General features: G+C 36.6%; 2 protein-coding genes across 3 annotated transcripts in view; both read right to left on the reverse strand.

The window, feature by feature from the left end:
* SERPINI2 (serpin family I member 2) overlaps positions 1-15,501 on the reverse strand; it is a 20,771-nt gene extending 5,270 nt beyond the window's left edge. The window contains exons 1-7 of the mRNA XM_072410397.1: positions 15,439-15,501; positions 13,511-13,804; positions 5,941-6,171; positions 3,210-3,404; positions 2,098-2,290; positions 862-959; positions 1-86 (exon numbers count right to left, since the gene is read on the reverse strand). Of these exons, the coding sequence (XP_072266498.1) occupies positions 1-86; positions 862-959; positions 2,098-2,290; positions 3,210-3,404; positions 5,941-6,171; positions 13,511-13,772 (1,065 nt within the window). The 5' untranslated portion in view covers positions 13,773-13,804; positions 15,439-15,501. The remainder of the gene's footprint in view (positions 87-861; positions 960-2,097; positions 2,291-3,209; positions 3,405-5,940; positions 6,172-13,510; positions 13,805-15,438) is intronic.
* A 5,846-nt stretch (positions 15,502-21,347) lies between these two features.
* WDR49 (WD repeat domain 49) overlaps positions 21,348-24,029 on the reverse strand; it is a 55,268-nt gene continuing 52,586 nt past the window's right edge. For both annotated transcript variants that reach the window (XM_072408056.1, XM_072408057.1), the window contains 2 exons: positions 23,797-23,943; positions 21,348-21,551 (listed from right to left, as the gene is read on the reverse strand). In XM_072408056.1, the coding sequence (XP_072264157.1) occupies positions 21,406-21,551; positions 23,797-23,943 (293 nt within the window). In that variant the 3' untranslated portion in view covers positions 21,348-21,405. The remainder of the gene's footprint in view (positions 21,552-23,796; positions 23,944-24,029) is intronic.

Genomic DNA, 24,029 nt, shown 5'->3' on the forward strand with positions numbered 1-24,029 from the left:
TGTTGATGCAACTGCTTCACTCCCAGCTTCATTTATTTCAATAGCAACTTTTTGAACCACCTTTGAAATGTATATGTTTGATGTATCTATGAAATTAAAAAACAAAACCTAGTAAAATGCATGACAGACAATAAAAAAAATTCAAATAATTTGATATTTCCCCAATTATGCATTATACACAACAGACAGTGCCATGAAAGGATGATGTTGTTGGAAAGTAAATCACAAAATGCAAAATACCTTTATGCAAGAAAGTTATTTATTAGTGAGTGTTACAATTATCCTTCTATATTTAAGATCTAGGTAATCCTGCAATTTTCTACAGGGAAGTGTGTGAATTGCTTTGTCCAGTGTCTAATATACTAGATTAGATTAGCCAGCAAAGTCATATAACAATATGTCCAGAATTGGAGTCTTTTTTCTCTTCCAAAGGTTTTAAATGATCTTTAAATTCATGTATGAGCAACCCACATGACATTATTATTATTAATATTAATATTAATAAACAGGATTTATATAGCGCCAACATATTACGCAGTGCTGTACATTAAATAGGCAAGTTCGAAAAAATGGGTTTTGAGAGCTCTTTTAAATGAGCAGAAAGTAGGAGCAAGCCGAATAGAACGAGGAAGACCATTTCAGAGAGTCGGGGCAGCTCTAGAGAAGTCTTGTATCCATGCGTGTGATGAGGTTATTAGTGAGGAAGTCATTAGTAGGTCATTGGAGGAGCGGAGAGAGCGACAGGGGGAATATTTTTTTACCAAGTCAGAAATGTAAGTGGGACAATAACTGTGTAGGGATTTGAAGGCAAAGCAAAGGAGCTTAAATTTGATTCTAAGGTGAAATTCAAATAAAAGTTACCTGTTATTCCAGAAAGATTGCAAGTTTGGTCAAAAACATTGGTCACATTTAGATTCAGCAGAGAGCGCTTTAAATCAACCTTCTGTTCTATTTTAAATCTGCAAAAAAAGAGATATTGAAAAGAATCCATTATATTGAAACAATGCGGTCATTTAGCCAATATTTTCAGAACTGGTTGTAGGTATGTGATTCATGCCAGTCAGATGTGTAGAGACTTTTCTAGCATAGATTAAGCATTCTTTGGTAGTCCACGGCTCTGGTCGGTCTGCCCCCCTCCCCTGTGGGGTCAGGAGAAGGACCTGTACTGATAGCAGGCTTCGGGCAGTGGGCGGGGTGTATCCCTGTAAACAGCCCGCCCACTCTTACATCGCAGGCTCAGACCTGTGATGGGAGAGTGGACATGGTCTTGTATCATCACGTCACTCTGGGGGAGGTGTCTTCCCCTTTGAGTGACACAGGCAGGGGTGTAGTGAGGCGGGCATATAACGTGTCCCCTCTTCTTTTTTTGTGACTACACCCCTGTTATTATCTCAGGCACATTAGTGTCCTGATTTATTAAAGCTCTTTAAGACTGGAGAAGAAAGAAAATTTATCATAGGAGGACCTGGGTATTTCAGCAAATCTGGAATGGATCTGGTCTGGTCCAGGATTGAAAACATTTGCCAACTACTAGTAAATGATTTTCAAGAAATATATTTCAGGTTTCATTCAACCCCCAATCATCCAGGTTCTCCTATGATTGTCTAGCTTCTCCAGTCTTGGAGGCCCACTATTATTGCCAATTATGTATAGTTTATAGCCCACCAAAGCAAAGCCCATAAAAATATTGTATGTGTGTTTTATAGAAAGGATCCAAGGGCCCTATGGAGTTGTATGAATACATTATACTGGTAACCATGTGGGGCAAGAGATGGAAAACTTGAAGACATGTATTGCATGCTTTGGCATTGTTATGTGTTGTACTGCAAACAAGCAGGAAGCTTTTAAATAAATACATGGTAGTATTGGTGGCATGAACAGTTTTACAGGACATGGCCATATCCTGGTCATATGTATTGTTTAGTAGGACTGGACGGTGTTGGTGGCATTCGGTTTAGAATAGCCACAAGTTCAGAAATACCATTTGGTGAAGTGCAATAACACATTGTAAGGGGTCAGAGATCACAGGTATGAATGACTTGAAAATAATAATGCTACCAGAGTTTTAAGTAGAAAAGCTTTTCAATAGTAGCTTACCTGGGCAAGCTAATTTCAACCATTTCCTGTGTCATCTTAGTGCTCCATTCTCTTAGTACTGGTTCTGTCAATTTTTTTTCAAGATCCTTTATTTCTACATTTTCTTCAGGGAGAGCTAGTACTAAGCTGATCTTGTCACCTTTGTATGGAAGTTCCAATACTTTGTATTTCAAATCATTATGAGAAAAATATCCTGAAAAAAACAAAAATTCTAAAGTACGAGGGTGCTCCTGAGTTTTTCATATATTATGTGCTCATGCATAGCGGCATCCACATCCACAGCTATCCACACAGATAAGAGAATTATTTTTATTTAGTAATCCCATGTACCATAATTCACTTAATGTAGATTTGTGGAGATTTAGGGCCCATCTGCAGGCATTTCTTATAGTCTCAAAGCAGGGGCTTAAAACAATGGCTTTGGCTACTATACTAACTTTCTCTCTGACACTGTCCCCAACAGTAGTTCATTTCCCTAACTAGATGTGACAGCTGGCATCATATAGGGAGCCATGGACCCACTAAGAAGACAGTATGGTTGATTTATTAAATAAGTAAGTAAAGTAAATAATAATTTAGTTTATTACATAAAGTGAAGCTGTGTTTACTCATGCAGCCATGTGCAAGGCAAAATCTTGGGCACTATTTCTTAACATTTAAATAAAAAGAGTTTCATTAGTTAAATTAAATAAACATCATCTATTATTTTAGTAAATCAATCCCATTATAATATTTACAGGATAAAGTCAAGCCCAGAGTGGTCAATGTGCCAAACAATATTTGTGGGCTACTTTGAGTTCCTCCAATCTGCAGATGTTCAATCATGACTGAGTTCAGATCCAACTAGAAGCCTATACTTATGGATTTTTTTTATCATACACAGTAGCAATATATATCAAAGCCCAGCTAGCTGAGCTTGATTGTGGAAATAATCTGTATTTAATATAAAGGTAGTCAAAGGCAGTTACATTCTGTTCTTGAACAGATTGGCAGAAAACATAGCTTTTGGGTGTTTCTGCTTCATTGCTGTCCCATCTGTTAAAAGCAACATAAAAATTTGTTAAATGTTCTATAAACTAAACATGTTTTTTTTTAATAAACACTTGAAATACCTATCTTTGTTGCTGTTTGGAGATGCATCATTGGTATCTTGGTTACGTTGCCCCTCTTTACTGTGAAGTCTTGTGGGCGAGTGGCTTCCGGGCTAAACTTATGTTTCCATTCTCCTCTGAAGTAAACAGCGTTGACCAAAACAAGTTTTGTAAGTGGTTCAAAGTCTCCACTTGAAAACATATGTTTGATTTTTCCTGTGTAAAGAAATAAAGAAGATAAGTAGTCTTTTTTTAGTAGAAGCATGTGGGCCAATTGTATACCCTTTTGTAAAAGGCAACTTTTTATTGAAGGTTTTTGTACCATGCCTATGGCAATCATTTATAAATGTGCATTTTTTAAGGGGGAAAAATATGATGTACTTTGCCTATGTTGTCCTGTATTTTTTTTCACCGACATATCTTGTTAATCGATTTTTACAGCATCTATTCAGGAAATTGAATTACTTGATAACAATAAAGAGAAATACCTACAACATCCTCAGCATTTGCAAAAGCAGAAAAAAATCTAGAAAGAAAATCCCATATATAACACACATTTAGTTGTCTATATTTTTATAGGAAACATGGCAGCACAAGATAGTACATCTAGTTTTCACAAAATAATTATTATTTCCAGACTTTGAGAGATCAGTTGATTTAGAACTAGTAGGAGAGGGGGCATTCAAAAACCACAGTATTATACAAGTGTATGAGGAAATAATTTACTCTCATGCACCATCAGTGAAAGGGTTTGCCACTAAAATCAGAGAACCATCACTGGAAAATATATTGTAACAACAAATATTGAGAGAAAGCTTACCTACTTTTAAGTACTGTTACACATGAGATATCCAGACATGTTAACAGCAACTAAAGACCTTGTACATGCGTGCTCAAGCACAGCCAAAAGGAAAATGACAAGCAACTCAATCAGTCTATACCTAGCTAGAAATTTTATGTACAAATACTTTAATGTAAAATGTGTTGTCAAAATTTTCCACTTTTTTACAGACATGCTAGTTTACCATTAACACTTTCATGATATACTTTCCTTGCTCAATAGACTGCCAAAATCCTATTTCTATCCTCATAAAAATGAATGCAAATTCTAACCTTATGCTTGCATGACATTCACTTAATATGGGCTGTTTCTTTAGCAAAGCTTAGTTGTTTCTTTCTTTTAGAGCTGAAGATCACCAAAGTTCTGCATCACATTTAGACATATAATATACAATCACTTTTACCAACAAATCTTTTTTGTATTAATATATGCTTAGGATGTTTCTACGCCAGGGCCTCCAACTGCCCAGAAGTAATTTTTCTATATCTCATGAGGGGTTTATTTGTAAGCATTGCTCTATTCAGCAGGTGAAATCTTATAAAGAGAAAGCATTTAAGCTATTTCTTTGTTATCACGTGATGTTATTCTAAAACTTCAAAAGATAGCAGCTTTGAAAATAGCAATGTAAACTCCCCCAGCATGTTCTAATTTCTGGCTGTAACTGTGAGAAGAGAACATGTGGGCTTGATTTATCTCATTGACCAGTGATGCAGTGAGAGAAACACTTGGTTACCAGGATATTTTTCTGTGTTCTTATGTGAAAGGTTATACAAATGAACAGATGTGACCTGTATTATTACTGCACATGGTAGATGAAAGCTGAGCTTGATGCTAACTGAAAAACAGTTTATTTTTACGAAAAGTTCTTAATTCATCTTAATTATTTGATTATATCTTGTAGTATAGAAATAACCAAATCATTTACAAACTTCTTTATTATACTAAGATTCATAGTAGGGTAGTGTATAGGAATAACAGAACATAAAATTTTGCTTAACTTATTGATTGACTCATTTATTATGGTGAAGCTTTTCTATACATCACCAATTATCAATCAGAAATCAAAAAAAAAATTCTAGAAACGGCTACTGTAGTTTCGTCCATAACTTATAATTTATCATGATAGTTTACCGTTCTTCTCATCTCCTATTAATCTTCCTTCATCATCTCTTGCTCATCACTTTTTCCGCACGACTTATCCCTCACTTCTCACTCCTCATCAGTTATCTTGACTTAGAGTCTTCTATCATCAATTTAATGCTTATAGCGTGCCACTCATACCGTGCCACACATCAATAGCCTCATGTAGGCCTCACATATTACACACTTGAATGGCCTGGCAATGTCTGGAATTTCATGATGCCAAGAGATGGTTTACCGGCTAATTCTGAGGGCTCTCTTGATAAATGAGAATTTTTTTTAAATTGGTACTATTCACATGTGGAGTTAACCAGCTACTAAATACCTCTGAAGTATAAAATTGCACATGACGTTGTGCTTTTCATTTCACCTGCCAGTTTATGGGTTATGTTTTATTCTGGAACATGGCTGGTGTTAGACAATATACAAAGTGTGCTCTTCATTTCAGTTGTTCTATTGAAGTTTGGGTATTACAGGTTTTGTTATGATAAAAAAAACTACTTTTCACTTGAACCAACAGACTCCTGTGTCATCAGTACCAAATGATGAGATAGAGATAGTATTTCATTGGTTAACTTCTGACTTTTTCTTTTATCTATGATTGGCATTTTGCTAGTGGCATAGTATTACACACAAAACTATGTATCACTATGCTAAATTCTTCTTTGCTTCAAGCTCAGGCAGCTTTGCAAGTCTATTATATTTGAATAAAGTAAACTGCCTACCTACAACAAAAAAAAAATATTTATCTCCACAGAATGTATAGATTACCATTTGTTTGTCTTTCTACCCATGCACTTATTATTTTGGCAGATGCTTTCAAATCTTGGAAATTCACCAGCTTTATTTCACTCTTGAAAAAATCCCTGTTGCTATGGAGATACTGCTCCTTCACGTGGAAGCATTCTTGAAGGTAGAGGGCATTTGCGAGATTAAATGCAAATTCTTTATTTTCTTCTGAAATGATAGAAACCAACTTTCGGAGTCCAGAAAACTCCTCACCTAAAGACAGAGAATTGTGTTATAGTACGTTTTAATGATATACAATATAGAATTAGGGCATATGATTAAGGAAGAGTGCTCGTCCCTTACCTTGACATTGCACCGTACAGCTGACTATCTATAAAGGAATGTGACATTGCAGCCCAGGATTGTTTTGTGTTAAAGATAATTGGCTGTGTAAGAAATATCGTGCTACAAAATAATGTTTGTTTCTGTAGCACAGATACAATTAGCTCACTTTCTCCTAAGGGAGTAGCACGACAAATGAGAGCAGTGAAAAGTATCTCTGTTGAACTGTAAAGAGATGAAGAAAGTGATTTATTAATCCATATTTGTGCCCTTCTTAAAGGAAATCTAGTCGTACAGATGTAATAGTACCGCTGACAAAATGTATCAGTTGAGGGCTATGTGTTTGATCATTGTCCGTACTATGTTAGGTGAGCAGCTGCCCTTTACATTCAACTTAAACACCGTGCAATAAAAATCAAAGGGATTATTTAGGTTTAACGCAACTGCACAAAAGGACATTTTAAGGTGCACTAGTAATCATCAGACTTTGTAAATGGGCTGTCAGAGCTCATCTGTGTTCAGTGGTTGTTGTTGGTCTATGTACAACAAGGATTTAGGAGAGGATTTATCAAAAATTGAAGAACAGAATTTGTTTATTTTTAGAAATCTGTTTGCCATTTTAAAAATGTCTTGTTTCTTGGTAAACAGGTTTCAAAAGTGGGGACTAGGGGTACCTCTAAAGCAGTGTTTCTCAACCAGGGTTCTTCCAGAGATTGCTAGGGGGTCCATTAGCTATTTATGCTTTTCTAGTAAGATCTTTCTTCCTACTGACCAATATTATAAATACTCAATTATAGTATGAGTTCCTTAAGACTTGAAAGTTATTTTAAGGTTTGCCGCAGGTTAAAAAGTTAGAGAAACACTGCGCAAAAGGGATCACCAACCCATAAGTCTATTCACTTAAATAGTAGTAAATGATCTACACTTTTTAAAGGTGGCGAAAAACCAAACCTCCATTGTAGCCTAAATGCAGATAATAAATAGGATCAAATTTATTTACCATTTTATGCTGAAAAGGGATTAAAATTGTGATACATTTACAGTTAAGCTAAAGGTTTGGCAAAAAGGACAAAACTATAAAAATGGTAATATTTCTCAGCAAATTGATGTTAAATGTGCCGAGTATAATATTGCTAGAATAGTTAAGTTATTCCTATTCAATATTTAAAAAATGCACCCGTAAGTCAATAGCAGAGTTTAAGTAAAAGGAAGAAAACCACAGGGGTTATTGATCATGGATACATTGCTTATACCCAGCCCCGATCTTTGATCCTGTTTTGCCATTTTCCTAAAACACTCCCTTCCTTTTTGGATTTCAATCATTGGAATTCATAGAGTGTTACCCTTCTTTCTCCCCTGGCTATCTAATTTCTGGAAAATTGAGAACGTCATTATTTCACAACATATTGTATGTCAGAACTTCCCCTGAGGAAGCCTTCTGGATGAAACATGTCGAACTGCGAGACAATTCATGCTCTTCTCTCCCAACAGAAATTATATCCGCTGTTGGCATAAGACCATCAGACATTTACTAACAGGAGCTTTCTATGTTTAGTGCTTAAGTCCATTATCCCAATAAAAGCAAAGGATGGACGATCTCTGTGTATGCCTTAGAAGAATTTTTGTTTAGTTGCTTGGTTTTTATTACCCTACCAATGTTAAAAGGTGGACCATTTAATATGCTTGTTTATAGGTAAAAATATCTATAGTTTGGAATCCACCACCACATTGTGTTCAGTTTTCTCTTGGTGAAAGGACCATATACTCATATCCATTTAAATACTTTTACTTAATTTTTTATGTCAAACTATATGCGAACACTAATTGTAAATGATTAATTGAAGAAAAGGTTTGACAAAAAAACCCTGCTGTTTTTCTACCTTTTTTACTAATGTTCATTCTTAGGGGTTGGCATATATGATAAACTAGGAGAGAAGGAACCCTTATCCATTGCATATTGTCAATAGTAGAGCAGATACTCAAACATTCTGTTCAGCACTGTATGGGCCTTGTAATACTCTAAAGATATTAAAAACACAGCAAATGATACAAAAATAAAAACTTGGCTCAAGGTTTACATGAAGGCAGCAGATAACACCTAATATCTACCATATAGCGGAAACAAGTTAGTTCTACATATACATTGATATGAGAGTAAGCCCCAGAGCCAACATCAAGGCCAATCTTCTTTTGGAGTCCCTACACTAATGGTGGATACCAAAGCCATCCCAACCAATCAATGAGTGCATCAACAATGGAACAAGTGAAAAGCTTAGGAGTCAACTTAACTGTGGCTGCCCAGGGGCCAATGAGCCCTAACCACATGCAATCCCCCTGTATCAATGCATACTTCAGGAACAGAGGCAAGAAAACAGGAAGTTCACTCAATCAAGCTCAAGAGCCTTCATGTGAGTTTGGGGCAAATATTCACACACAGTAAGAAATACGAGGGGGCGCTGAGAAGTTCCTGGCTTTGCCCAGAAAGAAGAGGTCCAGAGTTATGAAATAACACATTTATTCAACATTATCCCCCCTGAGACTGATGTACTTGGTACAGCGTAGTTGCAGCTTTTCTACACCGTTCAAATAAAAGTCCTTTGGTTGGGCCTTAAACCAGCTTTCAGCAGCATCTTTGACGTCAGAAATGTCCTCAAAGCATTGCCCCTTCAGGTTTTTCCTCAAATTCGGGAACAGATAATAGTCCGAAGGGGCCAGGTCAGGTGAGAAGGAGGATGGTGAAAAAATTGGAAACCCAGGGTGTTCAATTTGGCAGCCAAAACGTTAGATGTGTGCGCAGGTGCTTGGTCCTGCAAAAAAAGAATCCCTTTGGTCAACTTTCCACGGCGTTTCGTCCTAAGTGCCTCCCTCAGCTGCTCCAGGAGGTTAGCATAATACTGTCCAGTGATAATAGAGCCCTGAGGTAAGTAGTCCACCAACAGAATACCGCCTTTGTCCCAGAAAACGGACGCCATTATTTTTTTGGCCGATTTCTGGGTTCGGAACTTCTTCGGCCGCGGGGACCCGCTGTGGCACCATTCCTTTGACTGTTGCTTGGTTTCAGGATCAAAGATGTGGAGACAGGTTTCATCCTCAGTCACTAACCTAGCCAAAAAGTCTTGTGCAGCTTCAAAATGGGCCAAAACGGCTTTGGATGCTTCAACTCGTTCCTTCTTCTGATCACATTTAAAACATTTCTGATCACACAGTTCAAACATTTTGGCACTCACTTCGCTGAAAGCTTGCGCATGTCTAGGATAGTGGTGATACCAAACCCAACATGCTCCCGTGAGATGTCGAGTATCTGGGCTATCTTTTTTGTGGATATTCGCCGGTCCTCAACAATCAGCTCATGGACAGCATCGCAGGTTGCAGGGTCAGTTGACGTTGGGGGGCGCCCACTGCGGGGGCTCATTTTCAACGGTGAAATGCCCAGTCTTAAAACGAGAAATCCAGGTTTTGACAGTGCTGTAGGAAAGACACTTCTACCCCAGTGTTTGTGACATCTCAGTCAAGGCCCGAAACTCCAACGACGTGAAACTCGCTTGTGCCTCTGCCATCATAGCTTCTCACTAAAAGAAAAAACAGTTTTAAGAATCGCAAAGACCTGATATTTGCACAGTTATATACTATGATATTAGGCTTTCATATGCCCCCACACTCATTTTTCTATTTCATCTGGATGGGGGCAAAGCCAGGAACTTCTCAGCACCCCCTCGTACAAAGATAAAAACAGTCTGAGATTAGTTTGCACAAAGCCAGCAGATATAGAAGACAAAAATATTTTTTTTTTTTAATCTAACTTGTTTTCAACCTTTTGAAATCCCCTGAACAGCAGAGTTTAAACATGAACAGAGTGTTTTATTGAAGGAGAGACATTGTCTGTCCCTTTCACGAAAATGAACCTTCCGGATCGCAATTTTTACTGCCCTGTCACAAAGGCCAGGAAGACCTGTAATGGTTACTCAGCAAAGACAAATTGAGTATTCTATCCTGCCAGACAGGACTGTACTGTGATATGGGGCTTTATAAATCTCATAACTAGATACACAGAAAAACAAGGTAAAACAGATCCTGTATAAGTATTTCATCTGTGTATTAGGCTGTTCGGCTCAAGTCAGCTTAATTTTGATACATTCAATGATCAGTAATATATTGTGTGTACAACTGCATCTATTATGGAGAATAACTAACCCGCTATATCAGTGTTCTTCAAACAGGGTTCTGTGGAACCCTAGGGTTCCTCCTCCAGGCATTGGTAGGGGTTCCTTGAGCAATGAGCAATTTGTTTCTCTCAGGTCAGTTTAACAGACACCATTAATCTTTTTGGCTATCTGTAAGGGTGACATACTTTCTAATAGCCAGCAATGTAAGAGGCTTTCTTCCTACTGACCATCATACTAATGATAATATTTATAGAGATAATATTTATAGCAGGGGTTCTCAAATGATCTTGATTATTAATTCAATGGTTCCCCGTGTTAAAAAGCTTGGGAAACACTGCTCTATATTATAACCCACTCAATTGTTTTCTTGTGAATAGTTTTTTCTTAATGATCAAATTGTAATCCTAAAGATAACGAGAAGCCCAAAATCCTAAATAATGTGGGGTGGACTGTGTTGGAGGTCCTGGACTATTAATATTTCTTTGTTGGACACCTTAATACATGTGGGCCTATGTATAAAATGCCATAATCATCATATTTCTGTGTTTTAAAAAACAATTTGTTAATATCTATAAATAGCCCCACAATTCAGAGGTGAATTCATGGTTCATGACGGGCCTCATCAGATCATTTAAACTTAGATTGATTTTGTGATGTTATGACATGGAACGCTATGCCCTGTAATTAATATATTGATCTATTTCAGCAATCTGTCACAATCTGTACAAGAACTTGCTATTCTTTCTCATATATTTCCTAGACAATGGTTCTACGGTTGTCAGCAGACTGGTAAATGTAAGAAATTATTGTAAATTGATGGCTAATATATCCCACAGGCTTCAATAAACAATGTATGTCTTAAATCTGAAGCTTTTAATAAGTACAGGGATGAATGTTTACAGACAGAAGTGGTGAATGCATTACATAGTGGTGCTGCATGTAAAAAGGTATTGCAACATATAAAAACTAAACAAAGGTGCAGAAATTTTTAATATACCGAAGTGTAGCCTTGTGATTAAAATATTCATATGAATCATAGCATTGGAGTAAGTTTTATCATAGCAATAGGTAATTTTTTTTAAAAACCTAATTAGATTTATTCCTCAAAATATTTATCTAAACAAAATCTTTTAATAGCTATTGAGTATGTTAGTACTGTTCAAGTTAACAAATGTATATTATAACAGTGGTTGTTATTCTCTATTAAAACTGTAACTGCCCTGGCCTGGTAATGGCCCAGCCCATTCACAATACTGCTGTGTAGTGCAGAAAACAGGAAGCTTTACTGCCTAGGGACCCAGAAAGCAGATTTAGATGAACATACCCTCTTTTAAAGATTAGGTTGCGTTTGGTCCTGGGGGATGGGTTGAAGGGAGTCTGACAAAGGATTTGTAATTGTTCTCAGAGAAGAGTCTTATAAAAGATACCTATATCTTAACACAAAACTTCATGAAGTTTCCAGATCAATAAACATAAAACATTGAAAGAAATCTCCACCTTACATGTCTAGATACATAAGACCCTCCATACTTTCATACCACAAGTTAGCTCTACCTGTGTAGCATGTAGTTTAGATTTACCCTGGGACCTAATTAAGGAATTCTTACAAACACGTTCTGCAAAGACAAAGTTTGCTGGAGGGTACTGGCATTTCCTCCTTGGCACCTCAAGCATATGACAAACTTTATTTGTGGAACTTGTGATAATTAAGTTAGAACTAACCTAAAAAGGGAATATTTCCTGGTGTAGGGAACAGTAAGAAATGGGCAATGCCTGAGTAGAAATCTAAAATATAGTTACATAGTTAGTTAGGTTGAAAAAAGATGAAAGTCCATCAAATTCAACCATGGGGACATATCCCAGATAAAACCCCATTGACATAGTTGATCCAGAGGAAGGCAAAAGAACCCTTATTAAGCCTGTTTCAATATACTCTAATTCCTTCCTGATCCCGTAAGGCAATAAGATGTTCTCTGGAAAAACAGTCTCTGTTGTCTTTAATTTAAAACTTTAATACCAGTTAAATGGTGTGCTTCTAGAAAAGCTTCTGGCTTTTTTCCTAAAGCAATCTATAGTACTTGCTAAAACTAGTAAATACTGTACTTGCAATATATACATTTTGCTTGAAAATAAGCACTTTCTGGTATGTGTGGGGGGTCTTGACCAGGGGTACCCAACAGGTAGATCACAAAGGCAACGCAAGTAGATTGCAGAGCCCTGCCTTTCAAAATAAACTCTACCATGCACAGGAGTTATTAAGTCCAGTTTTTTTTGTTAGAAGATCATTTTGATTTGGTCATTTTAAAAGTAGCTTACAAGCCAAAAAAGTATGGGCACACCTGGTCTAGACACTCCTGTGCCTATAGCCTCATGGCTGTATATCTGCAGTGTGAATCTAGGACATTGCTAGCTGCTTGGCTGGAGTTATATTGAGCAATGTCATTACTGTCCTGATCCCTGTTCTCTTTGCTGAAGGCACTGACATAAGCCAGCAAAGCCCTGCTGCTAACAATATGGCTGCCACCACACAGAGACACAGCTCAAAGCATGGCATAGTAAAACAGTAATGGGTGCAGATCGGTAGCAGGTAGACCACATAGATTTCTAGTAAATAGTTTTGCACCTTCTGTCTGCCTTTTTTATTTAGGCACAGCTTCTAGACTTTTTCTTCCACTTTAATGCCAATCAGGTATAATTAGGTTGGGATGTACTATTTCCAGTAGCAGTATGTTTCGATTTCAGAAAAAAATATACTGTTTGTTTTCAGGAAGTCAGCCAGTAATCATACACAGACAAGACTGTGAATAGATAGTACTGTCAGTCCCACAAAGACCATTACTAAATCCAATTTTTGAATGTATTCACCTATGATTGATATCCTGTCCAAAGATGATTGCAAAACAAATAGGTTGCAGTTACAAGCCCATCTTCCTCATCTCTCCTGAGCTCTGCGCTCACAAATAGCCCACCAATACATGAATAATCCTGGCATTAGAGAGGGCTGACCCTATTTGCTGTCAGTATAAAAAAGCATTGATTAGCCTTCTTTTATCTAGCACACAGCATGCAGAAAGTGTGGGTGTGGGATTAATAAAATGTAGACTCACTTTCTTGATTTCCCTGCAGTTTTAGAACTTCCCTTATTTGTTGAGATGTTGCTCCTCTAGCTCCCAGTTTTATCATTCCTAGAATCAAAGTGGCACCGAGTGGGGAAAAAATAATGTTCTCTTCTGTGTCAATGGAACATATTGCCCGGTGCAGATCCACAGCAAATTCAGTAATAGTGTCCCCCCAGAGCCTTGGCGCTGCTTCGGTTACACTAACTCCAGCCAGAGTCACAGCAAACAGCAGTATAAGGGGTCTCTTCATTGTTATACAATCTCCAAGTACTCTTCTGGGTTCTGAAAATACACAGTTAAAAAAAAGAAAAGGTAGCTGCGGGATTACCAGTTTACTGTCTCTAAACATTTGCTGAGTTTAAAATAGGATGTAAACTATAAACAGAAAAAAAATTGGGTGACAATACAGGAACAAACTGGAACAACAAACTACATAGTGAGAACAGCAATTCTTTCATTAATGACTAATAACATTTCATGAAAGATACAGATTTTAAAATGTTAAAAGTTACTTTTTAATATAAATTGACATGTTAAAGATTATTTGAGATCTTGGTGGTGGATTGGGTTTATATATATTTTAAATTGATACCTGAGATTTAAAGTGAAAATATGATATCTTCTATCATTAATAACATTTATGGCCCTGATTTACTAAAGCTCTCCAAGGCTGGAGAGGATACACTTTCATCAGTGAAGCTGGGTGATCCTTCTTAAAAGGAAATTGCTATTTGCTGGCAAATGTTTTCAATCCTGTACCAAATCTATTCCAGGTTTGCTGGAGTCAAACAATTCTCCTAATTATGTGGCATTACATAGGGAAATACATATGGAGGAACACACATTCATGAGTTAGGGCAGCCACAAAAAATTGTGAGTGCACTGTAGTGATGGTCCAATAACACTGACACAGTTTCATCTTTATCCTATACACTGCGACAACATGATGTGTGTACTTTTATATGATTTCATAGGTTACACCATAGTGACATCTAAAATTATTTCAGCGTGATTTATGCTTATATGCTATCTTTGCTTTGCTATGATCACAGCAGAACACAGTGCCAGAACTGAAATACATACCCTGCAATCAGAGATGGTTTAAACCTATGCTCATGAGATGTCACTGGAAACGATTTTTCCTGATCATTTCCAATGACACTAGAACCAACAAGTGCTGTACTCGTCATGATTTGGTTTTACAGAGATGGGGGGGGGAGGAAGAAGCACTGTGCTGCACTTTCCTCCATTAAAGACTAGAGTGGTCATCTCCGGTCAGCTGTTCATTGATCCACCAGATGGATAGATGAACAACGTCAAGGAACAGGCTATGATCACCATGATTCATTGCAGGCGACAATCATGCCCTATCAATCAGGGTCCTAGAAAAGTATTGGTTTTGAATTCCCCCTCGTGAAGAAACATAAAGGTTGTAGCTGGGGCCCTTAAACCTGCCTAGGGTTGACTTGTGGATTATACGGCTCTGCCGGCAATTGCTAGAAACACAGAAGCTGGCTAACATGTAAATATACTCCTATATGCAGAAGTACATGGACAGCTCCACGATATATATTGAATATGCATTACACATGCCAAAATTTTAAAAATGATAACAAACGTAAAATACAAATTCTGGTTATTGGAAAATATAAAATTCCCTCTGTCCCAATCATGATTTAGCCTGACCTTGTGTATTCCTATACATATATACTTTGTACCCCCAAAACAAAATATATTTCCACCCATTAAAAGCAGTAAAGACAACCTGCAAGTTGTATTCTTTGGGCAATTAATTATTTGCATATTTCACTTTTTCACACAAAATAACCCGTACTAATTTTACCGCACACAAAGAGACTTTAGAAAACTTTTTTCGTATCCATTTTGCTACTTATTTAGAAATATATGATACTCACTTGTTTAACAGCTCAGCATTTCCCCTGACAAGAAAAGTAAATGTCTCTGAACGTAGAGGGAACAAGTACAGCCGTTTAATCTGTCAGGCTAGTGATTAATTTCTAAAATGTCAGAGTATGTTTGTTGACATAGCTATCTTGAAACATTTAAAACCAAGCTAAAATTTTACTTCTGAACGTAAGTGTAAATTTTGTACTTGTATTATGTAATAAACACTGTTAAACCTGAACAAATTTCAGTTGTTGTAATAAGAAGAAAGTTTATAGAGGTTAGTTTTAACTTTATTGGAGCTAACAGTCACCCCATAGAACATAGTTTAAGGAGGATTCTAGGTTTATGCAGGTAACCTCCATTTAATTTTTAATGGTAACCTCTATTCCTTTTTATTGGTGTCTAATACTGGACTTCTAACTTGTATTTATTTATTTCAGGTCTAAAGGTAATTTATTATTTGTTCTGTCACAACATTAAAGACAAATAGTACTGGGCCTGACCACCAAGGACCTGTGGGGAGTGAAGGATCATTTTTATATTGGTCTCCAGTCTTTGTGCCAAGGAAGCCCGGGCCAGAGCTCGAGCTTTATCTATCATAGCTCTCTTGTCACATATGTCTCCTAACATTGACAAGGCCACCGTTCATCTAAAAAACATCTGGAAAGTTTCTTAGTAAATATTTACAACTAAACACTTGTAGACAAATGTGTAAGCTACAGAACAGTTTTTATTCTTCACACTTCTGTAAGTGTAGTAGTGCTGGAGTCATAGCATAGTAAGTATTATAACTACATTGGCCCTAATTAGGATATACAACATCTGGTTTGGTGACATTATTACAGGTTTCATCCCTTTTTCTTCAAACTGTGTTATTTACAAATTAGTCTGCAGGAAGATACATTTTCTTGGGAATAACCAGAGCCTAGCAGACATCTAAGAAATTTAGGAAGCAGCCTGGGCCCCAGAGGGTTAAGGAAGGCCATACTGAGGGTATATAGTCACTATTTTCGGCCTCATTATTATCACCTTTGCTTTTCCAACAGATAACGCCAGAGCTTACCAAATCCTGCAAAATGATGGCAGGAAGAAGGGGTTACAGGTATTCATCACTTATCAATTTACCTGCGTAATGACAGCTTAGACAGCCTAATGTTACAGTACACAGTACAAGAACTGTACAGAGTCTGGCAGAGCGGTGTCTCTTATGTCATCCTCCCAGCTCAGTTCCCTGTCCTGTATACCATCTCTCATATCTCTCTCCATCCTTAAGCTGGGTCTTGCAGGGTGTTTGTGATTCTGACACTAACACATGCTGCACATTCCCAGCTCTGACCTTCTCTTCTCTACTGTACTCCTCACTTATCAAACAATCCTCCTAATGACCAGGTCATAGGAATAAAACTTGGTAATAAAGTAAGAAGCATTTGTATCTGTAACCTAGTGTAATGCAGTAATTCCAGTTTATCAGTTTAGAACCTGCACATTTTGCACTGCTGAGACTAGTGGGGATGATTACTGAATAGCCATATATTACACTTGGCTTCTTAAAGCATTAAAAAAAAAGTCCACATTCTGTCACTTGGCACTGCCATTTTCTTCCTGGATACGATCTTTGGCCATCTTAACTGGCAGGGGTGACATGCTCCACAGGTGTTTATACAGAGTTTATTCATTTCCAGCAAGCACAGAGAAAGCTGGGATTGCCAGGTATCCTGGCATGTGCAGCTCAGATTGTTTCCAATTTTCTGGACTGATCTGGCTGATAGGACGTAATTGTTGCAAAAGGGACATTGTTTGTCCCTTTCTGTGAAATGACTTACCTGATCAAGCATTTTTAAAAGGGGAACTTTTAAGCCCTGAAACACTTAAGCTACATACACACGCCCAATGGTTCTCGTCCGATAATCGGCTCAGGGCCGATATCGGACGAGAATCTGGCGTGTGTACAGCGCCTGTTGTCCATCGTCCGAACGACTGTACTGACGAATCCACGTAGGATGAACGCAGATCGATCCTAATGAAAGGGAAGGTGGAGAGCGCACAGCAGGTTGCTGCTCCGTCGGTCACCCCCTCCTCTCTACATAAAGCAGAACGGGGCTGTATGTACAGCACTCGTTCATCCATCGTGCATTCCTTAGTCGCTGGAAAGGCTCATGAAAGATCCTTTACATCAACTATTATTGCACATGTGTACGCAGCTTAAGACCAATATAGACTGGAGGGGCGTAAATTCTCCAGTAAAAAGGCTCCTTTCCTATTGGCTTGGGACATAGGAGTATTGTAAAAGTAACATAAGCATCCTGTAGAGCAGCCATTCACATAACCCAAAGTTTCCCCAGAGGTTGCAAGGGGGCCCTTGGGCTTTGAATGATTGACCTTAGACTGCTAGCCAATGTCAGATAGGGCAGGGAGGACTAGCAAGATGCAACTGCTGGTCTTTTGAGTGAAAAGAGAATCAGAAATGGTGAAACTGCAGCCACAATAACAGACCAGTTTGTACAATTATATCTCCTCAGCTTCTCATTTTGGTGAGATCTGCAACTCCTGCTTTCCCAAGAGTATTAGAATGTTATTAAACTAATTGCTCTTCATGAGATTTCATTCAGGGATTTCCCATGTATCACTATATATTAAAATACACATATTTGCTCAGATCAGGAAGACAAGGTATATACAGTATATGATAGGTAACTGTTGTAGGCTTGGGTACCAGTACAGCCACTAGGTGGAGCTCATACACACATCTTCTGAAGTCTACACAAGGAATGATACTTTCAAGTGTTAAAATTTGGGATTTTATATTTTTGTCATTTAGTGTATCTCTTGCAGCCTTTGCTGCTGTTTAACCAATATACTACCTTTGTTGACTATCACTTGTTTGCTCTCAATTAAACAGTCTGATCTGCTATGATTCATTTATTTGTTTTTTTTTTTTTACATAGCATAGGTTTCAGCAACATTGTAACCTCATGTAGGGTGGCACATTCCTTTTTTCTGGTTTATTTTTTTTTTCCTCATAGAAGTACTTAGCAGTATATGTCCTATTGAGGCTGCCTACATATAACTCTTCAATACATAAGACTCTGACCCGGAATAAGTATTCGATTGTAAGCTCTTCTGGGCAGGGTCATCGCCCTTATCTTGGTGAATATGGCAAAGTCAGTGGAGTAACTGACTAAGCTGAGTGAATTATTCATTGCAGGGCAAGTGACTACAATTTCTGATTCCATCCAGATTCAGAAATTCAGAGTTGGAACTGGTATATAGCTCCAATCAAAACTGACCGCAATTAATAATTGAAACTATCCAATCACCACATTTTACTTTATAATTTATGTTTATGATTTAATAAAGCTCATCAAGCTAGGTGAAGATAGACTATCATAGGAGAACGTGGGACAAGCAAACCTGGATTGTTTTTTTAAAAAAAAAATTTGCTAAATTGGCAAATGTTTTCAATCCTGGACCAAATTTATTCCAGGTTGCAATCTAGCTTCTGAAAAAAAGCCCACATTAACTGGAAGTTAACATCAGGTTTTAAAGCGTGTTAACAAAGCTTTTGCACAAGCAGGGGCCTCTATCTTACATAAAGGTCACCAGTGTGATTCCATTCACTAGTAGTCCCTATAGTAGAAAGAGAAAATAGTATAAAATTAAAAGGTTTTGTTACTCTCCTTACTATAGAGCCGGGTAGTGTACATTACCTCTATAAGTTGAGCAGATCCTATGCATTTATTTTAAATGGAGAATTCTGAAAATGTAGGAAATCAATGATTAATGGAGCATACAAGTACAATAAGATCACACTTTAGGTGCACTGATACTTAACATGTTTAGATATAAATTGAGAAATGTTTGAAAATGTGGTAAAACTGAACATCTTTATGAGATTTCCTAAATCTTTAGTGTAAGTAAATATTTGTTTTCTGTAGTTATTTCACATAATTTACTATAAGCTTTTGGGCAATGAGCCATTTGTACAGGCTACCTGTCTATTAGCCTCAGTTAAGAAGTTCCAAGATTTTAGCATTTGGAATCATTAAGGGATATAAACATTTTCAGATTTCAGTGGACGTACTGTTAAAGTCAAAGGAAACCAGTTTTTTTATCTACGAACCCTATTTGATGTTCTTTCTGACCCTGCACCAGGAGAGAGAGCAGCATTGGCCTAACTTTAAAGACTGACTACAAGCAATGCACAAAAACACCCCAATATTAAAAAACAACACACATGCATATTGTATTGAGACAACATTTTACTGAGTTTAGCTTTAAACAGTATTTACTGCAGTACCATTTGTTTCAGCAGATTGATATAAAAGATTTGATATATATGTTGATGTTTAAATTGGTATATGTTCTGTTGTTTTTATTTGAACACCAGAGGGTAGCTGTAATGGTTGATTCCTGCCTATAAGAAAACTGCATGTGCAATGATTTCTTGCATTGTCATGGATGTGGGTGTTTACACTCAGCTCTGTAAAGCACAATGGGGTGGCTACAAATGGAAACATTCTGAACGAAGTATGATTTGTACCCACAGGCATTTAGGATATGCTGTTCTCTGACAGACATGTAAGGTATTTATGGGGACTTGTTGAGCACATATTTTTGGAGCGCCATGCAGGAAGAATGTATCATTACGGCAAAAAACAAGTATGAATTTTTTTTATTTTACTTTAGAAACACTTTAAGTAAGCAGAAAAAACAAAGTGTGGTGGAAATTAGTACTGTGGCAATACTTGTGTGTATCACAACATTGCAGATCAAACAAATGATTGAAATGATTGCTATGGCTGAAAGTTGATAGAAGCTCCAAAAGCTGCAAGTGTATGTACAGCATTAGAATGTAAAGGGAACTATAATGTATTGTGTTAAATTGTATGTATTTATTTAAAAAATAGCGTATACATGTACAAATTGATGATTCCCACAGCATTATGAGTTAGAGTTAAAGAGTGCACAGTAGTAGTAGTAGTAGTAGTTAGAGTTAAAAAGTGCACAGTAGTTTTTAGTCCATTTTCAGTCTTTTATACAAACCACGGATAGAGTTGCATGGTGGGAGGAGTGGTCAGTATAAAGAATCAGTTCTCTCAATTACTTGTGTTTGTAAGTTTTAACTTGAGCTACTGAACTGTTTAAAAGCATGTTGTTTACAGAGAGATCCTGGAAAACGTGAAAACCAGCCTAAAGCTTTATCTGTTGGCAGATTTAAAGGATGCAGAATGTGAAGTATTGTGTATTATTCTGAATATATATGTATATTTATAGAAGAAAAAAAAATAGTTTTAATAACCATAAGAGATAAGTATGGATGAAACTAGGAGAAAGAGGGATTTCTGGAAAATCTATAAATATTTAATGAGAAAGCAATCAACGTGAATATCAACTAGACATAGTTCAACTAGGACATCAAAAATCTTAAATGATTCCTTAAGGGACTTGTTTGTAGTAGCAAATGCTAAAAAAAAGTAACATATTTAGTACAATATATATATATATATATATATATATATATATATATATATATAAATATACAACTTGGTGTAAAAACAAATATTATATACTGGTAATAATACCATATTAATATATGGAGTGATGGTACTAAAGTCAGATATAATGCATATATACATATCTGTATACATGTAAATATATATATATATATATATATATATATATAGTAAATTAAAATGAGATAAAACATCTCTATATAGTGTCATTTAGGCTAGGCTATGGAATGTACCCATAGCTATGACTATAGATTAAGATATGCACATTTGTGAATATCAGCAGTTACTGATAGCACGTTTAGAAAGTTGTACCTTGTATTTTAAGCCTTTAAATATAAAAAAAATACAGTCAGTATTACAGTTACATGTTGCTTATTGTTTTGATGCAAATATTTTATTTACAGTTTTTAGTAAATTGCCTGCACAGTGATTTGTCTATGCCTTTCGGCACGTATCACACTGCTATTTTTCCTTCTGTCTTGTTGGTTTCTTGTTTCTCTTTATCCTGGACTCTGGAAACATTCTGTCATTTAGTTGTTTTGCTTTTAGTTCACGTTCCAAAATTTCTCTTGGGAAGAGGCTCCCCTCGTCAAACACAGCTTTCAGCGCTAGAATAGTGAAACACATTTACATTATTCATGTGGCTGGCAAGTATTCAAAAAGTCTTTATTAACACCAACGATTGCTGAACTGACCCAGTTTTACATTGTTCTCCCCTCTCACTATTATCTTAGGCAATGTGACATTCCTATAAGACCAAGGGCAGAATCAATGCACAAATAATAAAAGTCGTTCAGAGAATATATGCAGTTGCTGTGTACTTTCAGCCAACTGATTCTGATACATTTTTCAGAAAGTATTATATTTGAATCACTTACACATAGGATTATCCTTTTTGTAAAATGTAAATCCTCATTTACATTACATTTACAAAAACATATAGGGTGGATTTTCCAATAATCTAGCTACACAAAGACTGATGTTTTGTCAATTAGGTCTAAAGATCTGAGAAGTTTTTGTTCTCTTAATGATCACCAAGAATTCAAGTTTTACAATTTATTATTTTTTCTTCTGAATACTGTTGATCTGAATTGTGCATAATTGGGTCTGCTAAAGGTTTCAATGCAGCACTTAGTAGTAAAAAGAAAGAGAGAGAAAGTCTCAAATTCACCAAATGTTATTGCCCTCAATCAATTTAGATTGGATTGCAGCCCCAGGGGTAGCAGGGCACTAAACTTGTTTTGGTGTTAATAGTTTACTACACGCTGGCAGCCATAAGCTCTCGGTACAATGGGAATGACAAGGTGCCTCTGATACCAAAAGCCAGTCCAAGAAAAGAAATCACAGGCTGCAACATTTGTGTGATTGGGGAATGCTGTGGATTAGTTAGGAAGTTGGATGTTGTCCAGATTTTAATGGGTCGACGGAGGGAAGGACGAGGAATTTGCTTATTAAAGGTCACATTTTCAAAATGTATTTTCTGGGTTTTGTAAACTATATTGTTCACTAACAAATTAAAATTGTGAAATGCTTTTATCTCAATTGAGGTCACAAAACTAAAAATGCAGTTGCATGGAAATTGTACTAAAACTTGGTAAGTTTCCAAAAAATGGCAATGACATGGATAGCAGAGGTGTCCAAGTAGAAATGGAAATGATTCAGATTTTTGTGTTTTCATAAAATGGTATTATTGGTCAGAGACAATACAAAATGACTATTAAGGTGTTTCATGAAGGCCACTTCTTCGAGAATGGTGTATCCTTCACTTTATGGTTCTAGGGTAGCAGGTATTCCTGAATTCCATGAAGAGTCTACAACAGATATTCTCAGCCAGGGTTCCTCTAGAGATTGCTAGGGGTTTCTTGAGCTTTGGATGGTTGACTTCCAAGTTGCTGATACATAATTGGTTCTTAAGTCAACACCACATTCAGTACCAGCAGCATAACATTAGAGGTAACTAAATAGTAGATATTTTTATACAGAGAAAATGTTGGTTTGTGGATTGTAAATGAACCTGAACTCAAAAGTGGAGTTTTGTTGTGCTATAGGTAACATTTAGAAATATCAATCATACCCAATTAGTACCCTGAATAAGATATGTAATTATATTGGTTAGAATTCTGCTGTGCACTTTCTGGTATGTGAGCATGCCTAGGCACTACTACAGTGCTTACAGCCTCAAAACTGTATATCTGCAGTGTGAAATCTAAAAATGGGGAAAAATGCCTTATAAACCTGGAACTAATTTCTGTATTTCACTTGGTTTACTGTCACAGTATAGGAAAACCAGACAAATGTTATAAGCAACATTTAAAAGAAAATGCTGGTGTATACCTGGAAATAATTGTTCTCATTTCACAACAGTCACACCAAAGTTTTGCACCCAGTTTTTAAAGATGGGAAACATAAAATATGTATGCTACATAGTGGCTATAATGTTGCTCTCATGTCCTGCATAATAAACTATGTTGTATGTTGTCATTAATTTTAAATCCTGTCAGTTTTTTTCTGTCTTACAGTACCTCCAATAAAATATACCTGGCCACTTTTCTGGGGCTAACACTACCAATATCACTGTGTAGCACCTGTTTTTGCTGGATAAGTAAATGAGTGTTATTTTCGCTAATGCACTGAATTATTTAGGTGCCATAAATTCCTTTATCATGTGTAGATGTGTAAAATATGTGTTCTGTTAGTGCCGAAAATTTGTTAGCTAAACCTTTTAGAATCAAAGTTCCTGAGCCAAAGCACTTACATTTTCAGAAGCCAAAACCTAATGTACTGTTATATCTGGAATGCTTAAGTACAGATATTATAGAAACTGATGAGCACATAATCTTTGTGATTACTTACTTTCTGTGAACGTAGGAACTTCTACAACCTTAGAACATTCATCTTCTGTATTTTCTCCAAAATATTTGTCAGGATTTATAATAAAATCTGGTTTGCTTATTTCCAAAGTTTCCTGCAGAGCATCTATGTTTAACAAGCTGAAGGTGCCTGCAATCGGTCATAAATATCATTAGCACATATGTATGTATAATTTTCATAATTTTCAAGATTATTATTCTGTCCTCATTTGTATG

This window comes from Pyxicephalus adspersus, chromosome 4, assembly GCF_032062135.1.
Source record: "Pyxicephalus adspersus chromosome 4, UCB_Pads_2.0, whole genome shotgun sequence".
In the NCBI taxonomy this organism is placed as follows: domain Eukaryota; kingdom Metazoa; phylum Chordata; class Amphibia; order Anura; family Pyxicephalidae; genus Pyxicephalus; species Pyxicephalus adspersus.